Here is a 22,305-nt window from a genome sequence, read left to right on the forward strand (position 1 = left end):
CGATAGTCTGCTGGGTTAGTCATGAATAATACTCTGATCGTTATGGTTCCACATGCAGTAGACATTTTACTAAACAGAACGAAGATGCAGCATTTAACTAGTGCTCGACTGTCCAGCTATGAGCTGACACTATTAGCGAGCCACATACACATAAAGAGGTGTGATACACTCAACCCCGCTACGTTATTACCTATTCCGGCAGAGACAGAGGAGGTTGAAAAACATGATTGCTGCTTTAGGACAGAAGAAGAGACAAAAGGGAGAGTAGACTTGCAGGACACTCCCCTTCCTGAATGTAATGATACTTTATGGGTTGATGGTTCATGCTTCAAGTTGCCAAATGGTGATACGACTGCAGCATATGCTGTAACAACATTGCCCACTATTGTAGAGACCGCACGCATCCCCCAGAATTCTGCGCAAGCAGCAGAGTTAATCGCACTTACAAGAGCGTGTGTGTTGGCAACAGGAAAGCGAGTGAATGTGTATACAGATAGCCAATACGCCTTTGGCGTAGCCCATAGTTTTGGAAGATTGTGGCGTGAACGTGGGTTCCTGACGTCACATGGTGCAAAAATCCAACATGGTCAGCTAGTTAACGAGCTCCTCGAGTCACTGACCTTGCCACTACAAGTTGCAATTGTAAAATGCAGTGCACACAGAAAGATTCAAGATGATGTTGGTCGAGGGAATGCATTTGCAGACGAGGTTGCGAAAGAGACTGCAAGGAACACAATGAGTTGGATGTATGTTGTAGGTCCTGCTAGATGGATCACTGATGTGAGGACACTATTGAAAGTGTGAAGTCCATACAAGCTGATGCCACTGAAAAAGAGGTGAATGAATGGAGAGAAAGCAAGGGAAGATTGGATGCGAATGGTTGTTGGGTCGAATTGTCAGAGCACCAACAATGGCTGTTACCCGACTCATATGTACTCGCAGTGGTGACAATGGCCCATGGAATGGCGCACATCAGTGTAAAAGGAATCTGTAAACTGTTGGCCCCAGTATGGCAGAATAGTGGTATCCCGAAATGCGCAGAGAATTTGGTCAGGAATTGTATGGTGTGTTTGAAGTACAATCCCGGTAGGGGGACCCCATCTCCAGCTGGTCATTTTGCGCCTCCAACATATCCGTTCGAGGTTTTGCAGCTCGATTTCATCCACATGGAGAGGTGCAACAATCTGAAATACGTGCTTGTTGTTGTTTGCGCCTTCTCCAGGTGGGTGGAAGCGTATCCCCTTAAGGACAACACTGCCTTGTCAACTGCCAAAGCCCTTGTCAAGGAATTCTTCCCTAGGTTTGGGATGCCTAGAATGGTCTGGAGTGATAATGGAAGTGAATCCGTGGGACGGGTGATGAAGAGAGTGTGCGAATGTCTAGGCATCCACCAGAAGTTTCACGCTGCAAATCACCCCCAATCAGCAGGATTAGTAGAGTGCTACAACGGCACGTTAAAACTGAAATTTGCCAAGATCCAAGCCAGCACAGGTCTTAAATGGCCTGACACCCTGCCTTTAGCACTCCTGTCTACCAGAATGATTGTCCATTCTAGATTAGGACTCAGCCCTCACGAAATAGTGTTTGGCCGCCCAGCTAACATCTGGGGCGTGCCAAGGCCAAAGAGGCTAAGCGAAGTAGAGCATCCTGTACTGCTATTTACAAAAATTGACAACTAAATTGCGTATTTTACACCAACAGGTTCACAGTTCCTCTCCGCCAGCCTCTGACGATCCAGGTCACTCCATTGAACCCGGCACCTGGGTGCTGGTGCGGAATTTTCAGCGCACGAACAACGAACAGCCCAGGTGGACCGGACCGTACCTCGTCCTTCTTTCCACAAGATCAGCCGTTCGGGTGGAAGGAAAGAAGAACTGGATCCACGGGACCCACTGTAAACGGGTCCCTCTGCCTCTTCCATATGACCGGTGGGTCCAGGACGAAATCGCTGACTCTGAGACCGAAGCTGTACCTCGCTTTGCACTCTTCAGCGATGCACGACTGAAAGGAACTGGTACAGAAAAGGAGAGTGATCGTATTTTGCAAGGATTTGTGCCTCCGTCAATGCAGTTGGACACTACAGAACCTGAAACATTGTTTGAAGACCACACTGTACCTGGGAAACAACGATACAATCTGAGGTCAAGAACAAGAGACTAATGAAAACAAATTACTACGATTCTCTCTTCCCCTAAGAACTATTTTTGATTTTACAGCTCTCTCGCCCAGGGACCTTGCTCATTTTTGATTTTTGAACCGCCATCCGGTTCTGCTGCTAGGGTCGCGGTTGATAGTCTGAGGAGTGCAGCTGGGGACGCCTAGGTCAACGGTTCTGGTCGGTCTGAGGGAATTACCCCGGACTGAACAGAGCGCACTCCTTGGCAGAATCAAACTCCCACCGCGGGCAGCAACTAGAGGATGGAGTTTCCGAGGGTAGAGAGACCTGCTAGATCTATGAACTTTGAAAAGAAAATATGCACTGTAATGGCATGAAGACGATCTCTAGTATTAAGCATCTCAATGTTGTGCAGTATAATAATGTTTTTAACTGGCTATGCTCTGTTCATTTTCCGAGTTCCATTCATGCACAATACACAGCTCACACCTCCTCCTATTATTTCCCCGCACTCCTTTCATCCCCTACCTGAACACGAGTCTGCCAGAAGTTTAGAATTTGTAAATAATTCATTTGTCCAACTCCTACACCAGCACCAATCTGTAATGAACACTACGAACTGTTGGATATGCGGACTCATGCCACACACTACAGATAAGGGTATCCCTTACTTTGTCCTGCCGTTTAGTTATTTTGGTTCTCTGTGGGCTTTCCAGACCATGTTCCTGTTTTCCCTTGAACCGTACGTTCCAGGGAAAAATTCAAACAATAAGGCACTAGTGGAAGGAATCAGAAATATGAGTAGAGATATTGACACGGTTAGAGCAACTCCCAAAGATGAGTTTACCCCGTACAGTAGGTGGAACATCACTAAGTATGGGATTTCCTTAAGTGATAGCCAGAAAACGAAGAGATCCTCCCCGGTTTGGGTAGTACCCCACCGAGGTCACCTATGTCTGCAAGGTATTGGCAGGGATCCCGAAGCACAGTTGGGGAAGAGCGTATGCACAGAAACGTACGTGTTTGCATCCCGAACTTCCCCTCCATTCTTGGCAGCTAAGGGTACATACTTCATCTGCAATGACAAAGCATACACCTGGTTGCCCCCTGACTTCTCGGGCACATGTTTTATCTCGTTTCTGCTGCCACCCACCTATACGGCCGGGGCAGATTACCATCGGACAAGGACAGTTAGGGGTGTCGTGAGTCAAGACGACACTGCGGGTCAAGAGTTTGGGGACTTCGCAAAGGGTTTTCTGCCGTTTTGGGGGCCTATGGTGAACAGCAGGAACATTCGCCAGTTAACCAGGGTAGTCGAATCCGCCGTGACCGAAACGGCCGGTGCCCTTAGTAATTTGACAGCTGAGCTTCAGTCGGACCGGCTTATGACACTTCAGAACCGGGTTGCCCTAGATGTCATACTTGCAGACCGTGGTGGTGTATGTAGGGTGATCCAATCCAGTTGCTGCATTTTCATCCCTGATAATGCTCCGACAGTGTATCAGGCCATCTCCAAACTGCACAAAATCTCTGATTCCCTTCATGTGGATAAAGGGGATTGGTCCCTGCTAGGGTGGTTCTGGGAACTGATCTCTGCCTGGGGATGGAAAATTCTGATCTTCATTGGGATGATCTTAGCCGTTCTGTTTATGTTCTGCCTGTTTGCACAGTGCGCTCCTGCAATATGTGGCCTCTGTGCTACCTCATGTGTAAGGAAGCCTGTGTCAAGGGACGAATTGAGCAACAGAATGATGCTACAGCAGCATCTCCATGAATTCATTAATACAGATTTGGACTCAGATTAGCATGAGTTATTGCCTAAATATGAGGGCAAAAGGAGGGTCTGTGGTTCTGAAATTCTGGACCCTGCTGTGATATGGTACCGAGGTCCAACACTCATGTCACAAAATATTGTCGTACCATGACGAATTTGGTATCGGCAGACCTGCAATGATTAGGACATTATCCCTGTACATTTGCGTCGTGATTGAGCGATGCCAACACCCTCAAATCGTGGTTTCCGTTCTGAACCCTCGGACTCCATTTTGTGAACGGCATCCATCTTATGCCTTGCCCTCATATAAGTCAATTGATTAAGGTTGAGCTTGATCTAAAAGGCCACGTCCACCTTAGCTGACTTCCCCATGACCCGGCCGAACTGACTCCACCGCCTCCAGCCAAACCTGTTTGGGCAGCTCCTCGCCCAGTGGCCGAGTAAGATATCATCAAAGCACAACATGCCATAAACCATTCACCACATACAGACCATGTTTTCTACACACATACACCTGTCCATGTTCCTTGTTTATGGCCAGTTTTATGACGAGGAGGTGCCCTGTTTTATTGGGGTTTCATCGATATCTGATTGTAATTCCGGGCTGGGCTGGGTCATCTATCACAAACTGGACATCTAAAATATGGGTTGGCCAACATGACTGTGCTTTTTGCCTTATTATGGAAATATGTCTATGACCGTATTGTAAACTCAAGAATTCTTGCCTGAAGTGTAATATTGGGTATAAAAGGAGAAGGCTGGTTCTGTAAAAACGAACAGTCTCCTGAGAACTTACGACCGTGCTGTCGTGCTTCTAGGACACATGTTACTTGGTTGCAGCCAATAAAACTCGATCTCTGACTTCACCTAGAAGACTCTTGGTTTCTGTGGTCCGGAACAGGGAGAACTCAGAGGTCTTCGGGTGTTATCCCCTGGCACCACCGGGTTCCTAAAAACCCGACACCTCATTGCTCAGGGAATTCTTACTCCTCCTCCCTTCTTGACCTTTCCTTGGATATCAGCGTTGGCAGCACCAGAAGTGGTGCGGGTGACTTCAGAACCGGCATTGATGGAGGCCCTTCAGGGACAGCCAGAGATGCCATGTGAAGTCAAGATGGCGCCGGAGAATAATCCATACTTCCCCCCCTGGGATGGTATTGGGTCGAGAAGCTCAGAGTCGGAAGAGGCCAATTCAGGGTCATCAGCATAAATGGCATAAAAGGTGCCTGGTCAATTTGGCCTGGTTGAGAACCAGGACACCAGTACGCACTACTTGATTTGTGTTTAGACGTTAGTACATTTGTTTATTTTTCATCAAAAAATCAACTTAGGTCAGCAAAACAATCATATTCATATCATATTTGTTAAGGCACATATTCATTAGCCAACATATACATAAATATCATCAATTTTATATTGTATATCGTGGTGTCAATACATTTAGTGTCAACCCAATGCATTTCGGGGCGCGAGCCCCTTCGTCAGGGGTCTGTATGTGAGTGCCAAGGAGAAAAAGAAAAGTTTGCGGTAAGAAACATTAATTATATAGAGATCCTATGTCATTTTTTATAGTGCATCAAGAGTAACTAGATTCTTTTCTCTTTTCTTACGTCTAAACACAAATCAAGTAGTGCGTACTGGTGTCCTGGTTCTCAACCAGGCCAAATTGACTATATATTTCATAGTTTGCAGGCTACAAACCAGCACAGCACACATACCGGAGTAACGCTTTACTAAACTCATCTAGTAAGAGTGCAGCTACCCTTCCAAACTTACTATAAAAGGTGCCTGGGCATAATGAGGGGGTATGCCCATGTTGAATGAAAGCGGTCCCACAGGGCCAACAGGTGCACCAAAAGGGTTAGCCGCCCTGGCAAAAATGCCATCCATCGCATTTAAGGAATACGAAGGATCCGTACCTAGAGACGGAAAAGGTGAGTACGGATCCGGTACCGCCTGCTCAGGAACAGCCCAAGGTCGTAAGGCTAGATCTGGTTACGATGCTGGAGACACCAGAGACGGGGGCGAAGTGGTCGAAGGCAAAGGCGTCACATCCCTAAGCATCGGAGAACCCCACGGAGTCGGAGAATTAGCCGGAGTCCCTGAGGTGAACGGGAAGGCGAGACTTCATCCTTCCTGTGACAGCGTAAAGCTGGGTTCCCAGACTTCGGTGTCTTGTCCTTAGAAGAGCGACATCTAGAGCCATGAAATTGCTTCTTCTTGTGCTTCTTCGACAACTTTGAGGTGTCTGTGGAGTCTGTGACTTTGAATTCGATCTTGTCCTTCTCCGGCCCCTCTTCCGTTTCTTTGCCCTGGCCATGAACAGTTTTGCTTCCCTCTCCTTGAGGGCCTTCGGGTTCGTACGGCGAAACAAAGAACATTGTGGTCAGACGACAGGCACCAAAGACAGTCATCATAGGAGTCTGTGATGGACATTTGAACCCTGTATTCACTACAAGGTTCAAAGCCAGACTTCCTCTAAGCAGTCATTTCACTGCTACAATTACAGACGACTGTAACAATGTATTATTACTAAGAAATGGAGAGTCAGAAAAACCGTTACTCGACAACAGCACAGAACAAAGGGAACTAACATCAGCACGCTGACGAGGTCTTCTTATGGCTCAGATGGCATCAAGCGGAATTGCGAGCGGAGCTGTTCCATTGTGACGTCCTCGTAGGTGGGGAGAACTATGAAGAAGTTTCAGTGGAATGCTGCGCAAGGGGTAATTCAAAAGGTGAGGAATTCACAGGCAGCTGTATCCATCAGAAAGTAGAGCTGCTACTGATTTGTTTGTCATGAGATAAAATGAAGACAAGGAGGAGTGTCAAGATTTTACAAAGCAGCAGGCTGCCTGCGGTTTTATAGAACTCACTATCTCACTATTGACAGGTATAATACACTCTAATTACTTTTTCCATCCTGGTATCTATTTCAGTTAACATGCTCCTGACATTTACTTCCGAAACTTGAGAATAAATGTCACCCTTAATTTTTATCAGACACCAATGATGGGGGCAGCACTCCACCTTTATCCACCCTTGCATAACAAATTAGACTGAGCTGGTAAGTTGCCCACAAAACGTTCATTCTGGGGCATCTTGTACTTTACGTCCAAAAACTTTGATGAAGGCAGTTCAGATGGAAGTCTAGATCAAGTGACATTGAACTGTATCATCAAAGAAGACTTCTTAATGAGAAATGTTTATTTGGAGCTGAAGGAGCGAGCCTTTAAACAGTTGACAAGAAGCAGACTACTTCATGGGAAGGAGCATTTTAAAAGTCTCCTTTGCTTTTATACAACAGAGTGAAACTTTATTGTAGGATGTGAGCGCTGGGGAGTCTGTGTCTATGGCAAACCTTTACCCATTGAGGCCAGAAAGGCACATGTCCACAAGGTAATATGCCTGAAACTAACAAAAGGTCTACTCCTGTAGGAACAAAACAGAAGCACAGGCTAGGCCCAAAATCAGATTTGGAACCTAAAAGGTCAATGTGGAAGGGAGTTATCCCTCCCCCACTGGGTGTCAAATATTTGTACTAGTAACACAGAAAAGACACAAGATTCAATTTTAAATCATCTTAAAAGCCTCCAATTGGGTTATTTAAATAATAAGAGGAGACACCTCACCTACCAAATTGTGTCATGCTTCATTATTGGCATCTTCTCCCATTCAGGTAGGTGAATACCACCCGAATGGACTCAACCAAAAGGTGGAAAGACCAATTCACTGGTGAAGATAGATTTATAAAAAATATTTTCGGAAGATGACTTTTTAAATGACACCTCTGCCCTGCCGGAAATTCCTGAAAGCTAAATTTGCATTTTGCTCTCTCTTCTGCCAGTATGTAATTTGCATTTGAATGGGTGTGAATGAAGTGTGAACTTGCTCCCAGGACAGGGGCAAAATGCCTTGGGTCTGGTGAGGTGCTGTTGTGCCTGTGACAGGATGGCAAATGGGCTAGACTAGAGGACTTGATTAACTTCAAAGAGTCCTATTATGTTACAAGCAGATGTAGCTAATACTGAGGCCTGCACCAATCTTTTGTCCCTCCAGCCAGACCGACCTCCATCACAGCTGTACCCCTAATCACATCAAAGTGTTACATCCTGTCAGCTAGGCGGTTGCAGGAAAATGCTTCTTGTAGCTTGTTGTGTCCCTGTAATGGACTCCAGGGGTCATAAGGCTGGCCGCCTGTTAAAATTACAGGGACACAACAAGCTTACAAGAAGCCTTTTCCTGCAACTGCCCAGCTGACCAGTGGTTTAACTGGACCTGGACTGAATGCTCCTGTAGGCCTCTGACTGACATCCTGTGAGTCAGCTGAGGACCTCTGGTGGAGGCCTTTAGAAGTGTACTCGTGCAGAGGACGAAGACTTAAAGGGCTAAAGCCAGAACATAAAATCTTTGACTAGGACTAAACTGGTTAGTATATTTGACCTGCACTCTAACACAGTTAGCGCCAAGTTGCCCTGTTCTACAGCGACCATTGGCTATCATTGGCACTTTGTGCGTCTTGGAGCTATTTCTACTTAAAAATTTTACATTTAATTTCTCTGGATGCATTTATTGTATCTTCACCATTTTGGTTTCATTTTGTTTACTAACTTTCACTCAATTTGTAGAATTAATTTTGGGATTTTTTTCTTTTGCATTTTGACTTTATTACTGTTTTATTACTGCATAAATACTTTTTACATTGGTTCTAAGTTAAGCTTGTCTGCTCAGCACTGTAGCTAACGGAGGGTTGACTTTGGTTTCTTTAGTGACGTTAGTGGTTTAGTGGGACAAGGATTGTGATTATTACTTGAGATGGGTACTTACCGCCTCAACTAATAACCCACTTTCGTACAGTAGCTTGCTCAGCTTATTTCCTTTAGTTCTAGGTTTAGCCCTGACATTCCTTTTAGGGATCCAAGGAGAATACAGAATTCAAAGACTGTGATACACAGTAAATGTTGGAAGAGAAGCAGGTGTCACTTACCGGAAAGCATTCTGCGGGTGCTGGGGGCTGACTAGGAGGCAATCCCAGGATCGAGCACTTGTATTGCGGTAAAGGACGATCCGTCCATCTTCCCTACATGGCGAGAAGGAGGCATACTCCGCCAGGGGCACTTCCCGCACCCGGTAGGGGTTTGAGAAAAGGTTGCCGACACTGCTCAGTTTACTGACCAGCTGCCCAAAAAACTGCATTGTCACAAGACCTGGAGACAAAGAGAGAAGGCAAAAAAAGTACATTAGCAGACAGTGAAACTAATACATCTAAAAGAAGCTTACACTATCGCAGTCAAAGTTGCAGGTGCAAAGGTATCAAAGAACAAATCTGGGGCCCTCCTCAGACGGGACTCTTGTACATGCATCACTTGCCATTGATATCACTAATCTAAAGTCTGAGTGCAAGGGCTAACCATCACAGCATTCATCAACATAAGGGACCTCTGTGAATGTGATGAGCCGGGACTAATACAATCAACTGAAGCCCCAGGTGAATACCTGCAAACACCTGAATCTTTGCAAATCTGCCCTAGCAAGCACATTCAGGAAAAAATGTAAACTATGGCAAAATCACCGTTGTTAAGTTCTTTACGACCAGTTTGGGGTAGGAACCCCCTGATCAGCTGCACAAATGCCAAAGAAACTGAGTGATTCAATAGGCCCATAGTATGCATTGCCTAGAAATCCATCAGTTATTGAAAGACTTCAACCATCTGTTCTGAGGGCCTGGATGCCTGAAAGCACCACCTACTAAGCTGCACATAGACATCACAGTCGATCAGGTGGCTCTTCACCTGCAACAGCTGGTCGAAGAGGAGCTTAAGAAACTGGAAAGTCAGCAGAAAACCAGTAACATGGATGGGGGGAATCCTCCGTTTGGTTCATCTGGCACACCAAGGCCACCAAATTGCAGCAAAGAGTGAAGCTAGGTTAAGGGAAAGGATCTAATTCCCAGAGATGGAAACCTATTGAGTAAGTAGTAGGGGAAGGCAGTTTGCATCAAGAATATAAGAAAGGTTGTCCCTCGCAATCACCAAAGAGGGATGCACAGCAGGATAGCAAGATATCAGTCCAACTTTGGGATGCTTCAAGACAGAACAATACTTTCTGGTTGTGACAGACGTTAATACAAAATTCTCTATCTGCATGTTATGCGGTCAGCAGCATTCAAATAGGTAGACCCAAACATGAAAAAAAACAGTGCAACTTTTAGACTGTCTGCCATCATGCCATCATTAAGACTGACATTGACCCACCCTTCCAAAGGTCAGAAATTCAGAACAACATCATGTTCCTAAGCATACACTGCTGGAAGATCACTTCAGGGAGGCCACACATCAATGGAGACGTAGAACTGATGCTGTGAACTCTCAAGACTTTAGGATGAGCATGGAGAAGATCTGTGAGGTGGAACTGGCAAACCACAATATCTTAAAGATGTATTGCAATGCACCTCACTGGAAACCTCGCTGCACTTGGGTGGCCATGATGTTTGGCTACCTTCGGATGCTAGCCAGTGGAACCGAAAATGGTGCTTGGCGCCCCCTGACCCAGTTCTCATTCAGCAAAGAAGAAAAGAAAATAACTATGCAGCTAGTAGAGCAAGGTGAGCTAGCGACAGATCTGCCCTGATCAAAAACCATCACACAGGTAGTAAGTCCAAGCAGTCATTTGAGTGCCAGCCATGGTCCATAGACTGTAAGAAGGGCAGCATTACTACTTGGAGGAGGAGTGTGGTAGTAACAACGAACAAGCCCTTTTTAGGTTGAGCCTAGAGGCAACGCATGTGCGCTGCTCTGCTAGGTAATGATGTATTCCGTCTAACTTTTTAACAAACCCGCCTCGCGCCCAGCGCTTTTCATTGGTTGCTTGGTCTGCCTTTACTAACTCTTTAGTTTTCATTGGCAAATAGTGTACATTTGTTCCGCCTTGTGGGTGCTTTGTTGCCACCCTGCAGATTTTCCCTGCTACATGGATCCCCCTCGATATGGACCATATGTTTTCTTTAACTGCAATACTTTTTCTTTCCGCCCTCTCCTTGCCGCTGGCTGGCACAGGGCACTGCTTGTTTTAATGGCTGCCCTTTAAGATGCTCACCTCCTGCAGCAGCTCAAGAAACTCGTGTTCTACGAATCGGAGCACTAACTGCTCCTTATAGTTTGTTTTTGTTTTTTAAAGTCACCAGCCTCACTGAGCACTTTAATGGGAGCAGGGAAATTCAGGGCCAAATGTTGCCTTCTGTTCATAGAGGCCACTCTGCTGCTTTGTTGTTTCCTCTCTGGCTCTGTGGGTGCGGCCATTGAAGGAGGGAGCGGGGTAGAGCCGGGGCGCTATATCACCATTGTTCTCAGAGATCCTATGTGGGTAAAAGCAGCTAAGTCTGCTAATTCCTTCTGTAACTTTCCAGAGATGTCAGAGGTAGGCCAGCTCACTGAGCCACTCTTGGTTGCTCAGTGAATCAGTTTCATTTCTCTTGCTAAGCAATGGCCCGGACGCTGGAGGAGGGGGCGGGGTAGAGCTGGGGCCACTCTGCAGGCTTATATTTGTTTAATGGCTGCCCTTCAAAATACTGCACTAGCATAGCAAGAGAAACAGAAAGAATCTTATCTACCCGCTTGTCATCATGCATTTAAAAACAGAAGAAATGTTGCAAAATGAAACAAACTCGCTGAGTAACCAGCGTGCTCAGCAAGCAGACCTGCCTCTGAGGCCTCTGGGAAGTCAGGGAAGGAATTAGCAGAACCGAGCTGCTTTTACCCACAGCAGTGAAAATTAACCTACTCATAAACTTGAAAATACACAAACGTTTGTGAGCAAGCTCTGACCCTTCACATGCTGACTGCTGGTTCCCATCAATGAGTGGGGCCAGCACTGGTGTAGAATGGCTGGGAAAACTTCCTTTGTAGGCTGCAGGTACCAATCAAGCCTTCAACCTGAAGAATTATTCAAATACCAAAGCAGGGTTTGGAAGATGAAGCTTGCAACAGATATTCTCAATAACAATACTTGCACACCAATACATTGTTCAAGCTCACATACCATGCGTATGTTGTGTCTTATGCCCCGAAACACCATGAAAGGAAGTGATTTGGACATTCAACGTGCTAGGTATTTTAGTGAATGGGCTTGTTGAGTGATTTAAATGTACAATGCAAAGGTTTCTGCAGGTGTCTCCAGTTCTTCAGTATGAAGGCCACACTTCTTACTTAAAAAAGAGGAGACCATCACAGTTGTAATGCCCATCCGCTGATTCGATGTGTTTTCACTAGCATAATTAAGCTGATTGTAGGTGTCTCTTCGTATCCACTTGTTTCAGTTGGAGATTTTTAATATGTGCATTTTCGCATGTTTTTCTGTTTGATGGACTCACTTGCTAGTGTCCAGCAGGAAGTTTATGACACGTGGAGTAACAGTAGATGTTGTACCTCCCAGGATAATGTGCTCCATGGCTAAATACTTATAAGGTCCCAAAGGTTGTTCAATAAGTGTCATAGGCCAATCAACGATGAGGCTCAAGAATACAATGCAATAGATCCACAGATGGCCGAGTGGGTAGACTTGACACCCCCTATATCGGGCGAACGTTCCGCAGGTCCGGCCAGCTGACCTGTAGCACTAGCACGACCAGTGGAACCTGAACCCCTGCGACACGACCAGGCAAACCCTCTAGGTGCAGTGAGGGCCAATTCAACCTTCAGTAAAATTCGCGACCATCCCAAAAGCTGCACGACTATGTCTGGTAACCCAAACTGGGGAAGTGATGATGCCCCTCGGTATATGTTGTACGTTGTTTGAAAGCTATGTTGGAGAGGAATGTAGTATGTCACATGGCACCTACGTAAAAACTACACACTCATGCATACACTAACAGTGTCAGGTTATATATAAAGGTTGCCTGAGGACAGGGCTAAAATGACGTAAGAGCATAGTGGCTAAATCACTGTTCTCAAGCTCTGCTGTGTGACTCCAATAACCATAAAATGATATCTGTACTTGGACTTTGAGGTATTGTGACTGGCAGGCAGCTGCGAAGACAACTGCATACCTTCAGGTTCTCAATCTGGAGGCCACAACAGCATCTTACTCAGGCACTGTGACACTGGACAGCTGCATGTGCCATTACACCAGGCACTTTCCTCAGAATTGTCCACACTGTACTTTGGTGTTGTCTGCCCATAACTCAACCTTTCCGGAAGCAATCACATGTGGCAGCATCTCTCTCACTCAGGACACCTTTTATCACTAATTTACTGTGTTTAACAGCATACTGCCATTGCATGATGGCTTAGACCCCCAGAAAGACAAGAGGACCTTGGTGCATGTACACCGTGACTGTGGGAATAACTTTTCTCACTACTATAGGGTAAAAATCTGCTAAAAAGTAATACATACGTTCCTCACACCCTCGTTCAGGCAGTGGGGGAGGCATTGGGAAGACAAGGGTTATTGGTCCCCAACTGTGGTGGTTAAGGTAGTTTGCACTGGTGCCCTGGGGTCCATCCTACTATGGCTCTGCAAACTCAGCTAAGTACAAACCTTTCCACACTTGACTCTCAAGGTAGCAACAGCGACCAGTCCATGAATTCTCAGGGAGGAAGTGTGTAGGCAAGAACTCAGAATTCAATCAACCAACAGACTCAAAAGTTTCAACGTCCAGGTCTGTGCTTGTCTTTTAGTAGAAGCAAGTACTTTAATTACACAACAGAACTAAATTCTACATAATGCAATTATGCTCAAAAATACAGGGTCGATATTTTGCTCACATTCTTCAGGTGGTTCTACACTCTCCCTTTCTATTGTCCTATCCCCACCCTGGTGATATCTAGGCACTACAGTTCACATGATCTAGTTCAGGTGCCCCTCGCCTCTGGGAGACTAGCTGGCAGGCACATGCCAGCCCTGGCTATATAATAGCTGCTTAAGAACTCTGCGGAGCATTCCCTCAGTCAAAAAGAACCAGAAACTGGAATAAAATATAGTACTTGGGTCCAATTTTTATACACATTTTCTAGAAAGAGGATGTGGAACCACTGTCTCAAAGTGTAGAATCAATTTGGGGTGGTTATTTTTCAAATACCTCTCTCAGGCTGCTATCCAGACAAAGTAATTTTGTAAAGATATGCTTCTCACAGCAGGTAGCATCAGGGCTGTCCACAAGGAGGAGCACCCATCACAATAGCACAATGACGTGAGATATATATGAACCTTGTCGTAATCCGTTTTTCCAAAGCAATAATCAGGAAAAGACAAAAGGGTAGACATAACAAGAAATATCCTCTACTTGAACCACAAAAAAGGACCTTCCAACCATTCAATCCTACCATCCATTAAACGGCACAACTTAGGAAGCGCTAATCAGCAGGCCCCTTTGTAATTCCTAAAGGTAGCCATGTCTCCATCTACTTCCTTTCAGTATCGGACGTGCCACTATGCAGCCACAGGAATTCAGGCAATAAACGTCCACTCTCTGTGGAAGCTATCATCATCCTCCATCTTGTGCCATGCTAAACCAGGAGCATCAAAAATAAATCCCAGCGGTTTTAATACTCTGGCACGCACACAGTCGTACGACAACGCTTGTATCATAGGCTCACTGTACACACACTTGTCATACAGAAAATAGCAGCACAGGGTTTCGGGGTATACATAACAGCAGAAAGAGGAGTCAGAGGGGCACTATCACTGGAACAGATAAAAATGTCTGTTCACACTATAAATCACAAAATATTGTACGCTACCTTCACCGCTATATGTGCTACGTTCATGACAAGAACAGTAGCCTCTGCCAACTCTAATAGCATACTTTGTACGCCCATCCAGATCACAGGACATGCTCTGTGCCTCACAATGTCAGGGTTAAGCTTAGGACTCTGTATAAACGCTAGATTAGTGTGATGCCGTGACCAAAATAAAATAATCAACAAAGAACAAGTGCCTGTACTGATAGTGATTTGGAAAGGTTTGGCCACCAGAACAAAGAAGGTTTTTCAGAGCTGGGGTGTGCTAATAAATCGCTTTTTATTATAATATCTAAGTCAAAAAAGTATATTTGTATTAGCATATACTGTTGAACAGAAACATCATTTTTATGTGTAAACGCAAAAGAAATTATGGACAAAAAACAGTGAAGCATTAAAATCCAACAAGCATTCCATATTCAGTCATATCACAATCATACCTTGCCATTCATACACAAAACACATACAAATACACAGCACGACTAGATATAAATAAATAATCGTGCTGAGTATTGGGTCTGCTACAATATATACAATTATATATTTCAAGACCTAACCCCGGCCACGCTTAGGAGGAGCAAAGACTCCAAACCAGTCACGGACAAGCTTTGTGACCTCAACATTAAGTACCAGTGGGGTCACCTCTTTGCCTTGATGTTTAACTGGGAAGGTAAGCGAAGCACTCTTTGTTCTTTGAGAGAAGCAAAACAGCTATTGCAGTTCCCGCTGGACTCGGAGTGTGATGACCCTCCTTTCCCCGCGGGGGCATCCAGGAGGACCCTTGCGTCCAGAATGGGCTACCATCATGCTGCCTAAGTACAAGCGACGCCTCCAGGAGCGTCCTCACAGGCCAAACAAGAGATCATCAGTCACATCCGGTCTTTAAGTGAATCCTCCCCGCAATCTCGCTCACCGGACCATAAGGACTAACTCGGCTTTGGTGTTTCCAATTCCTTATGCTTTTCACACTCTGTTGTCTGGAATTAGAGCAAATCGGTGTAAACCCTCTACAAAAACGTCCTTGCTTCTCCTTTGTCGTGAAGGGGGCTGATCTCCTGCGAGAAAAACATAATCAGTCCCAAGATCATAGTCATTGTGGGGGCGAGTCTTTGGTCACCGCCATCGATTGTTGTGGCTCTGGCTTCCTTGGAGGTGACCCGGTGGAGTATGACTTCTTTGTTTGTCTTCTATCACCACAGGCCACTGAATGCGGGGACCCACAAACTAACTTGCGACTGCCACCCCCCCCCGCCCCCACTTTCAGGGTCCCGTGGAGAGTGACTTCTTCAGACTGGCCTGTCTCATGGACGTTGGGCTGTTCCTGCTAGACTCTGACCTCGTTAGGCCCCCGTTGGCCACCTGTTGAGTGTTTTGCCTTCCTCCCTTCTATCTCCCCATGTCCCTCTTTCCTAGATGCGCTGCAGCTGGGGCTTGGGCAGATATAGCCTAGGGACTCTGGCTGTTGCTCGGAATTATTTTGCTCTTTCAACTGTTTCGGATGGGCTTCTAGTCATTATGCTCTGTTCTGATGTTTTGGGGTGGGAGGATGGATCCCCACAGTATTTATTTAATGGTCTCAGAATGCGATTCACCTCTTCAGACTTACTATGACCAACCCTTTTAAATTCCTCTCGCTCCACGTCAAGGGTCTCAACTCTCCCAATAAGAGACATCAAGTTTGGGGATACCTTCTCTGGCAGGACCCTGATGTCATCTTTCTTTAAGAGACCCACTTGCTTACCTCTGACACTCGACTTATGTCCCACCCCAAGTATCCTACTCAATACTGGGCCTGCTCCTTTTCTAAACCTGGAGGATGGCAATATTGCTTAAGGCCAGAGGAAAGGGGATGTCTCCTAAGGCTACGAAAAATAAAGACGGGAGGTTTTTAAAAATACAAATATCCTGGGGTAAGCTGCCCCTGACTCTCATAAACATCTACGCTCCTAATCAAAATCAAGATGCATTCCTACGCTCACACTTTAGCGATCTTTTACATCCAGCCACAACGGCAACTATTCTTGGGGGGACTTTAACCTGGTACGGAACCCGAAATGGGATCGCACTACACAAGCACATCAAAGCTCTGGAGCAATGTCCGCAGCACTTAAGAATGTCATCACAGACTTAGGATTAGTTGACGCATGGAGATATTTGCACCCTGACTACAAAGACTTTTCATTCTTTTCTCATACACATCGATCATACTCTCGCATTGACTACTAATTTCTTTCTTTGCCCTTACTGCACTCACTAGTTGTCGCTGAGATGTTCGACATTTCTCTATCTGACCATGCCCACATCTCGATATCTTTACGACCTCCCAACCCCCAAAAAAGTATGCAAGCGAGATGGAGGTCACCTCCCCAGGTCCTTCGCAATCCTGTTGATGTGGCAGGTATTCGAAAAGAGATTGAGGCCTTTTTCACTACAAATAACCTCACTGATACCTCAGAAACTGTCAGATGGGACGCCTTTAAGGCCACCATTCGCTGTGTTATAACATCCATACCGATAGCCAGAGTCTGTGAGCCCACTTACTGGATACCTCCCTCTCATCTGACATCAAAACCTAAGAACGAAAGGATCATCAACAATCATCACTTCACAATAAACGACTACTATCCGAACTCCGGGGTCAATTATGCTTACACCGCACTAATAAGGCTCAACGACTTTTGCTCGCCCTTAAACAGAGATTCTGCATGGGGGACAAGGTTGGGGCATGCCTAGCGCAACGCCTCCGGGCTCAGACTACGATAGCACACATCGCCAAACTTAGACGCCCAGATGGTACATGGGCCATAATGGAACCTGACAAGAGCGTAACCCTCTCAAATCTCTACGGGGAACTCTACGCGAATGTACCCGGCACTTTTGAGGCAATTAGGGAATTTCTCGACTCTTGTCCTTGGGACTCTATCAGTACCCATCATATGAAACTCATGGAAGAACCCATCTTACACGAAGAAATAGCCAAAGCCCTGAAACAACTCCGGATGGGGAAGACGCCCGGTCTCGATGGACTCCTATCATGTTTTTCATCCGCAGTTTCGAGAACACCTGTTGCAGCTTTTTAACAGCTTCACAGACATCCACAAGCCTTACTCCAACCATGTTTGAAGCGGAAATAGTTCTCGTTCCAAAGCCGGGAAAAGACCCTTCCCAGCCTACATCGTACCGTCCCATCGCCCTTTTAAATACAGATGTGAAGATCTTTACTAAGATCTTAGCAAACCGCCTGGAGCCTCATCTCCCGGGCCTTATATATCCAGATCAGGTTGGGTTCATTTGCCACGCCAAGGGGTGGACAACATCCGTTGGATAGCCCATCTTGTTGAAAAAGCACAGTATAGATGCATACCTGCCTGCCTGGTGTCCCTGACCACTGAGAAAGCCTTTGATAGGGTGGACTGGTGCGTACTCAAGGAGGTCCTACGGAGGGTGCGGTTGGGCCCCATTATGGTTTCCGGGTTGATGGCTTCTTATACGCAACCAACTACACGCATTCGCCTTGACGAACGTCTCTCTGCTCCCATCCCGATCTATCGCAGCACCAGGCAAGGATGCCTGCTATCCCATCTCTTGTTCACCTTAGTGGTAAAACCTTTGGCAATTGCAATCAGTCGCGAACCTGCAATCTTGGGCATTCCTCTGGGGGGTTACGACTGTTAAATCTCTCTCTTCGCAGATGTTTGTTATGTTATGTTATGTTACTTTGGTTTGTATAGCTCCAGCTCACCAACAGGTCTCAAGGCGCTCCAGACCAAAGAAAACACACTTTATTCTTACTCACAGAAAAGATAACAACAGATTACAAGTTAACCTGTGTGTCCAAAAGCCTCCCTAAACAAGATCGTTTTCAGCTGTTTTCTGAAGCAAAGAAGATTTGACTCCTTGCGCAAGGAAACTGGTAACTTGTTCCACAACAGTGGAGTAAGTATGGAAAAGGACCTTCCGCCTTTTGTGGCCAAATTAAAACGGGGACAGGTCAACAGCAGGGCATCGGATGATCTTAAGGTTCGTTTCGGGTTGTAAGGCATTAGACGATCCTTAATATAAACAGGGGCTTGCCCATGGATTGCCTTATGTGCAATACACAGGCTCTTGAATTCTACCCTCTGCTTCATAGGAAGCCAATGAAGCTTAGACAGTAAGGGGGATGCATGTGATCTTCTCGGAAGTTTAAAGATTAGGCGTGCCGCATCGTTCAAAACGACCTGCAGTCTATTGATCAAGTTCTTTGGTAGACCTAAATAGAGGACATTGCCGTAGTCCAATCTTGATAATATGCGGGCCGAAACCACCGCCCGAAGCATAGATTCGGATAAGAGGGGGACTAGTCTGCGTAATTGTCTAATTAGGCCGGTACAAGTACCTACAACAGTAGAAATCTGGGTAACCATCGACAGATCCTTGTCAATTTTTATGCCCAGACTTTTCACATTGGGCACTGGTGTTGGGGTGGGCCCAAGTTCTTTTGGCCAATACAAATCTCCTCATGGTGAAATGCCAGTTGACACCACCAAAACCTCAGTCTTCTCAGGATTAATTTTCAGCAGGTTGTCACTCATCCAACTGACTGTATACCTAAGGACCTCCTGTATATGTAGCTGTGCTGCTTTAGAGTTCTCTATGCTAAAAAGCAGTTGGGTGTCGTCTGCGTAGTTAAACACCCGACACCCCATATGTACCAAGGATTCAATAAGGGGTTGCAGGTAAAGATTAAAAAGTAACGGCGATAACGCGGATCCCTGCGGAACCCCACAGTTCATCCTGCCCAACTCAGAAATCTCATCTCCCAATTGGATCCTCTGCTGCCTTCCAGTCAAAAAGGACTCTAGCCGTTTATAGGCCGTGTCCGTTATTCCAAAACTCGCCAGTCTGTCCAAGAGCAGATCATGGCTGACAGTGTCGAATGCGCTGACAGGTCTAAAAGTATCAGGGCACTCGGTTTCCTACTGTCAGCCATGTCCCTGAGCTCATCTAACACCGAGAGCATCACCAACTCGGTGCTGTGATGTGCCCGAAAGCCTGCTTGGCGTCCCTGGAGAAGATTGTGTGATTCCAGGAAAGCAGACAACGACTGTAGCACATGCTGTTCCAGAATTTTGGACATGAACGGCAGCTGAGAAATTGGTCGATAGTTTTTCAGATTTGTTTGTTCAGCTCCCGGTTTTTTCAACAAGGATCGTACCCGGGCTTCTTTAAGCTTTGTTGGGAGATAGCCCATCTGTAGTGAGCTGTTTAGAAATGAGACAATGTGGTCTGACAAAAAGGCTAGTGCTCCTCGGAAGATAGTCGGAGGACACGGATCTGTCGGTGAGCCAGATTTTATAGAGGACATAAGATGTTCAAGCCTCGTGACGTCCAACTCTGGAAAGGTCGAAATAATGCAATCCTGCGGTATTTCGACCAACTGCGGTGGGTAAAGGCCACTCACCGTGTTGCTCTTGATCTCAGAGAGGATAATCTCAACTTTTTCTAAAAAGTAATGTTGGAACGTATTACATTCAATCTTTGTAACCGCATTCACTGGTTTCTTTGTCAGTTCTGACAAAATGCTGAAGCTTTCTTTCTGCACATTGTGCGCACGCTTAATGCGGATATCAAAATATTCAGCTTTAGCCTCCAACATACTTTTCTTATATACTTTTGAAAAGGTTTTATATTGTTCCCTGTCAGATTCCTCCTTGGATTTCCTCCATCTTCTTTCCATGCTACGGAGCTTTTTTTAAGTTCTCTCAGAGAGAGGGTATACCAAGGTGCCCCCTTCCCCAGTCCCTTTACTCGTTGTAATTTCTCTGGGGCTATCTGATCGATTGCCTGTGAAATGGTCTGAGTTAAACCCAAATAGTCCTCATCTAAATTTCCACTGAGCGGAACAAGGTATTGAGGAAGAATATCCGACAGCGCTTGTGAGTTAACCTTCCTACATTGGCGTACTCGCTTCAGTTTTGGAGCTTGACAAGGGGGTTTCCCACTAATGGGGATAGTACAGTAGATGGAGAAATGATCTGACCAAAGACAAGGTAAGACACTATCTATAGTGACCTCAGGGTCTGAGGTCCAGATCAGATCAAGCGTATGACCTTTAGTATGAGTAGGGCATTCCACCAACTGTGTCAGGCCAATTGAAGACATTACATCCTCCAGTTGTCGAGATACTGATACTTTGATGACCTCCTTCTCTTCTATCCCAGCGCTAGCCACGCTTTTGCTGTCTTTTGAGAGAGCGTCGGGATTCCGGATAAATTTAGGTAAATCTCATGCCCTCAATCTCATCCTTCCGGTCTCGGAGGTCAAAATCTGATCTCATTGAAATGGTCCGACAAGTCGATATGATTTTTGGGATTAGATCTGACTCCAACGCTTACAAACTGGACTTCAGCCAACTGGCCTAGACATAGAGGCGGTATTCGGGAAGAGTTGCGCAGGTGGCGAGGTCTCCCTCTTGCATGGTTAGGACGTATTAACACTGTTAAAATGTTGCTTCTCCCACAGGGACAATACTTATTTCAATCCTTTTCCATCCCTAAACCGCAAATTGACATCTTGCCTCTTCAAAAGGACTTTACCAATTTTATTTGGGGAAAATCCCATCCACGCTTTTCCAATAAGACTTTGAATCTACCGCGGGATAGTGGTGGTCTTGCATGTACTAATCTCCTAGAGTACTATTGGGCGTGTCACCTTCGATATATATCTGAATGGGTAGTTCACAAGAGTGAAAAACACTGGTTCCACATAGACCGGACGGTTTCCTGCAGACCCTTGTGGGACTTAACTTGGCTCCCTCGTGGGGCTCGTTCCCGTAGCGCTTACATACCTACCCCCACAAAAACGCTCCTAGAAATATGGGATGAACTGGCGATCTCTCTGGCCTGACCTCATTCCCTTCTCCTAACACAACTATAGCCTACAACCCCATATTCCCTCCTGCAGTGCAAGCTTGATCTTTTAGTGCATGGACGGACGCCGAATGTCGTATAATTCAAGACCTATTCCGGGGCAATACATTTCTTACATTTGATCAATGCAAAAAAGCATTTCACCTTACTGAGGAGGCTCGGATGCATTATCATCAAATTTGTCACTGACTACTCAAGGCGCAACTAGGCAACTCACTGCCTTTAGAGTCCTTAGTCCGCAAATTTGAGGGTTAGAAAGGTCTAATTTCCCACACCTACGCCATTTTACAGCTCTCACGGCGACCCTCGACCCACACATATCAAACACGATGAAATTTGGACCTAGACGAAGAACTCTTCCCAGAGAGCTGGCATCGTCTATGGCAAGACATCCCGAAAATATACCATAGAACCCCACAATGTGAATCGGCATATAAGCTCATGGCGTGATGGTACTTTACCCAAACTCGTATACAACAGATGGTACCAAACGTTCCCCCGATATGCTGGAGATGTAAAAGCGACAGAGGTGACTTTATCCATATTTAGCGGTCTTGCCCTAGTATAACGATATTTGGAAAGAGACTCTCAGCCACATCAAGAACACAGTGGGATTCCCTATTCCTTCCTCTCCGATTGTTACTCTGTTAGGCATTAGACCCTCGACATTGACTGCTATGACATACACGGACTGGGGTCTGAGATTACAAATGTTAGGGGCTGCTCGGCAGTACATAGCCCTATTCTGGAAGAAACCGGACCCCCCCC

At 45.9% G+C, this 22,305-nt stretch overlaps 1 protein-coding gene across 4 annotated transcripts in view; it reads right to left on the minus strand.

The window, feature by feature from the left end:
* PLA2G6 (phospholipase A2 group VI) overlaps window positions 1–22,305 on the minus strand; it is a 604,218-nt gene that overhangs the window by 247,831 nt on the left and 334,082 nt on the right. For 3 of the 4 annotated variants that reach the window (XM_086963273.1, XM_086963270.1, XM_086963277.1), the window contains one exon: window positions 8,878–9,097. In XM_086963273.1, the coding sequence (XP_086819399.1) occupies window positions 8,878–9,086 (209 nt within the window). In that variant the 5' untranslated portion in view covers window positions 9,087–9,097. Of the gene's footprint in view, window positions 1–8,877; window positions 9,132–22,305 lie in introns of those variants that run through there. The other variant, XM_086963262.1, reaches the window with a different exon arrangement.

Source organism: Lissotriton vulgaris, chromosome 1_1, assembly GCF_964263255.1.
Source record: "Lissotriton vulgaris chromosome 1_1, aLisVul1.2, whole genome shotgun sequence".
Lineage (NCBI taxonomy): Eukaryota > Metazoa > Chordata > Amphibia > Caudata > Salamandridae > Lissotriton > Lissotriton vulgaris.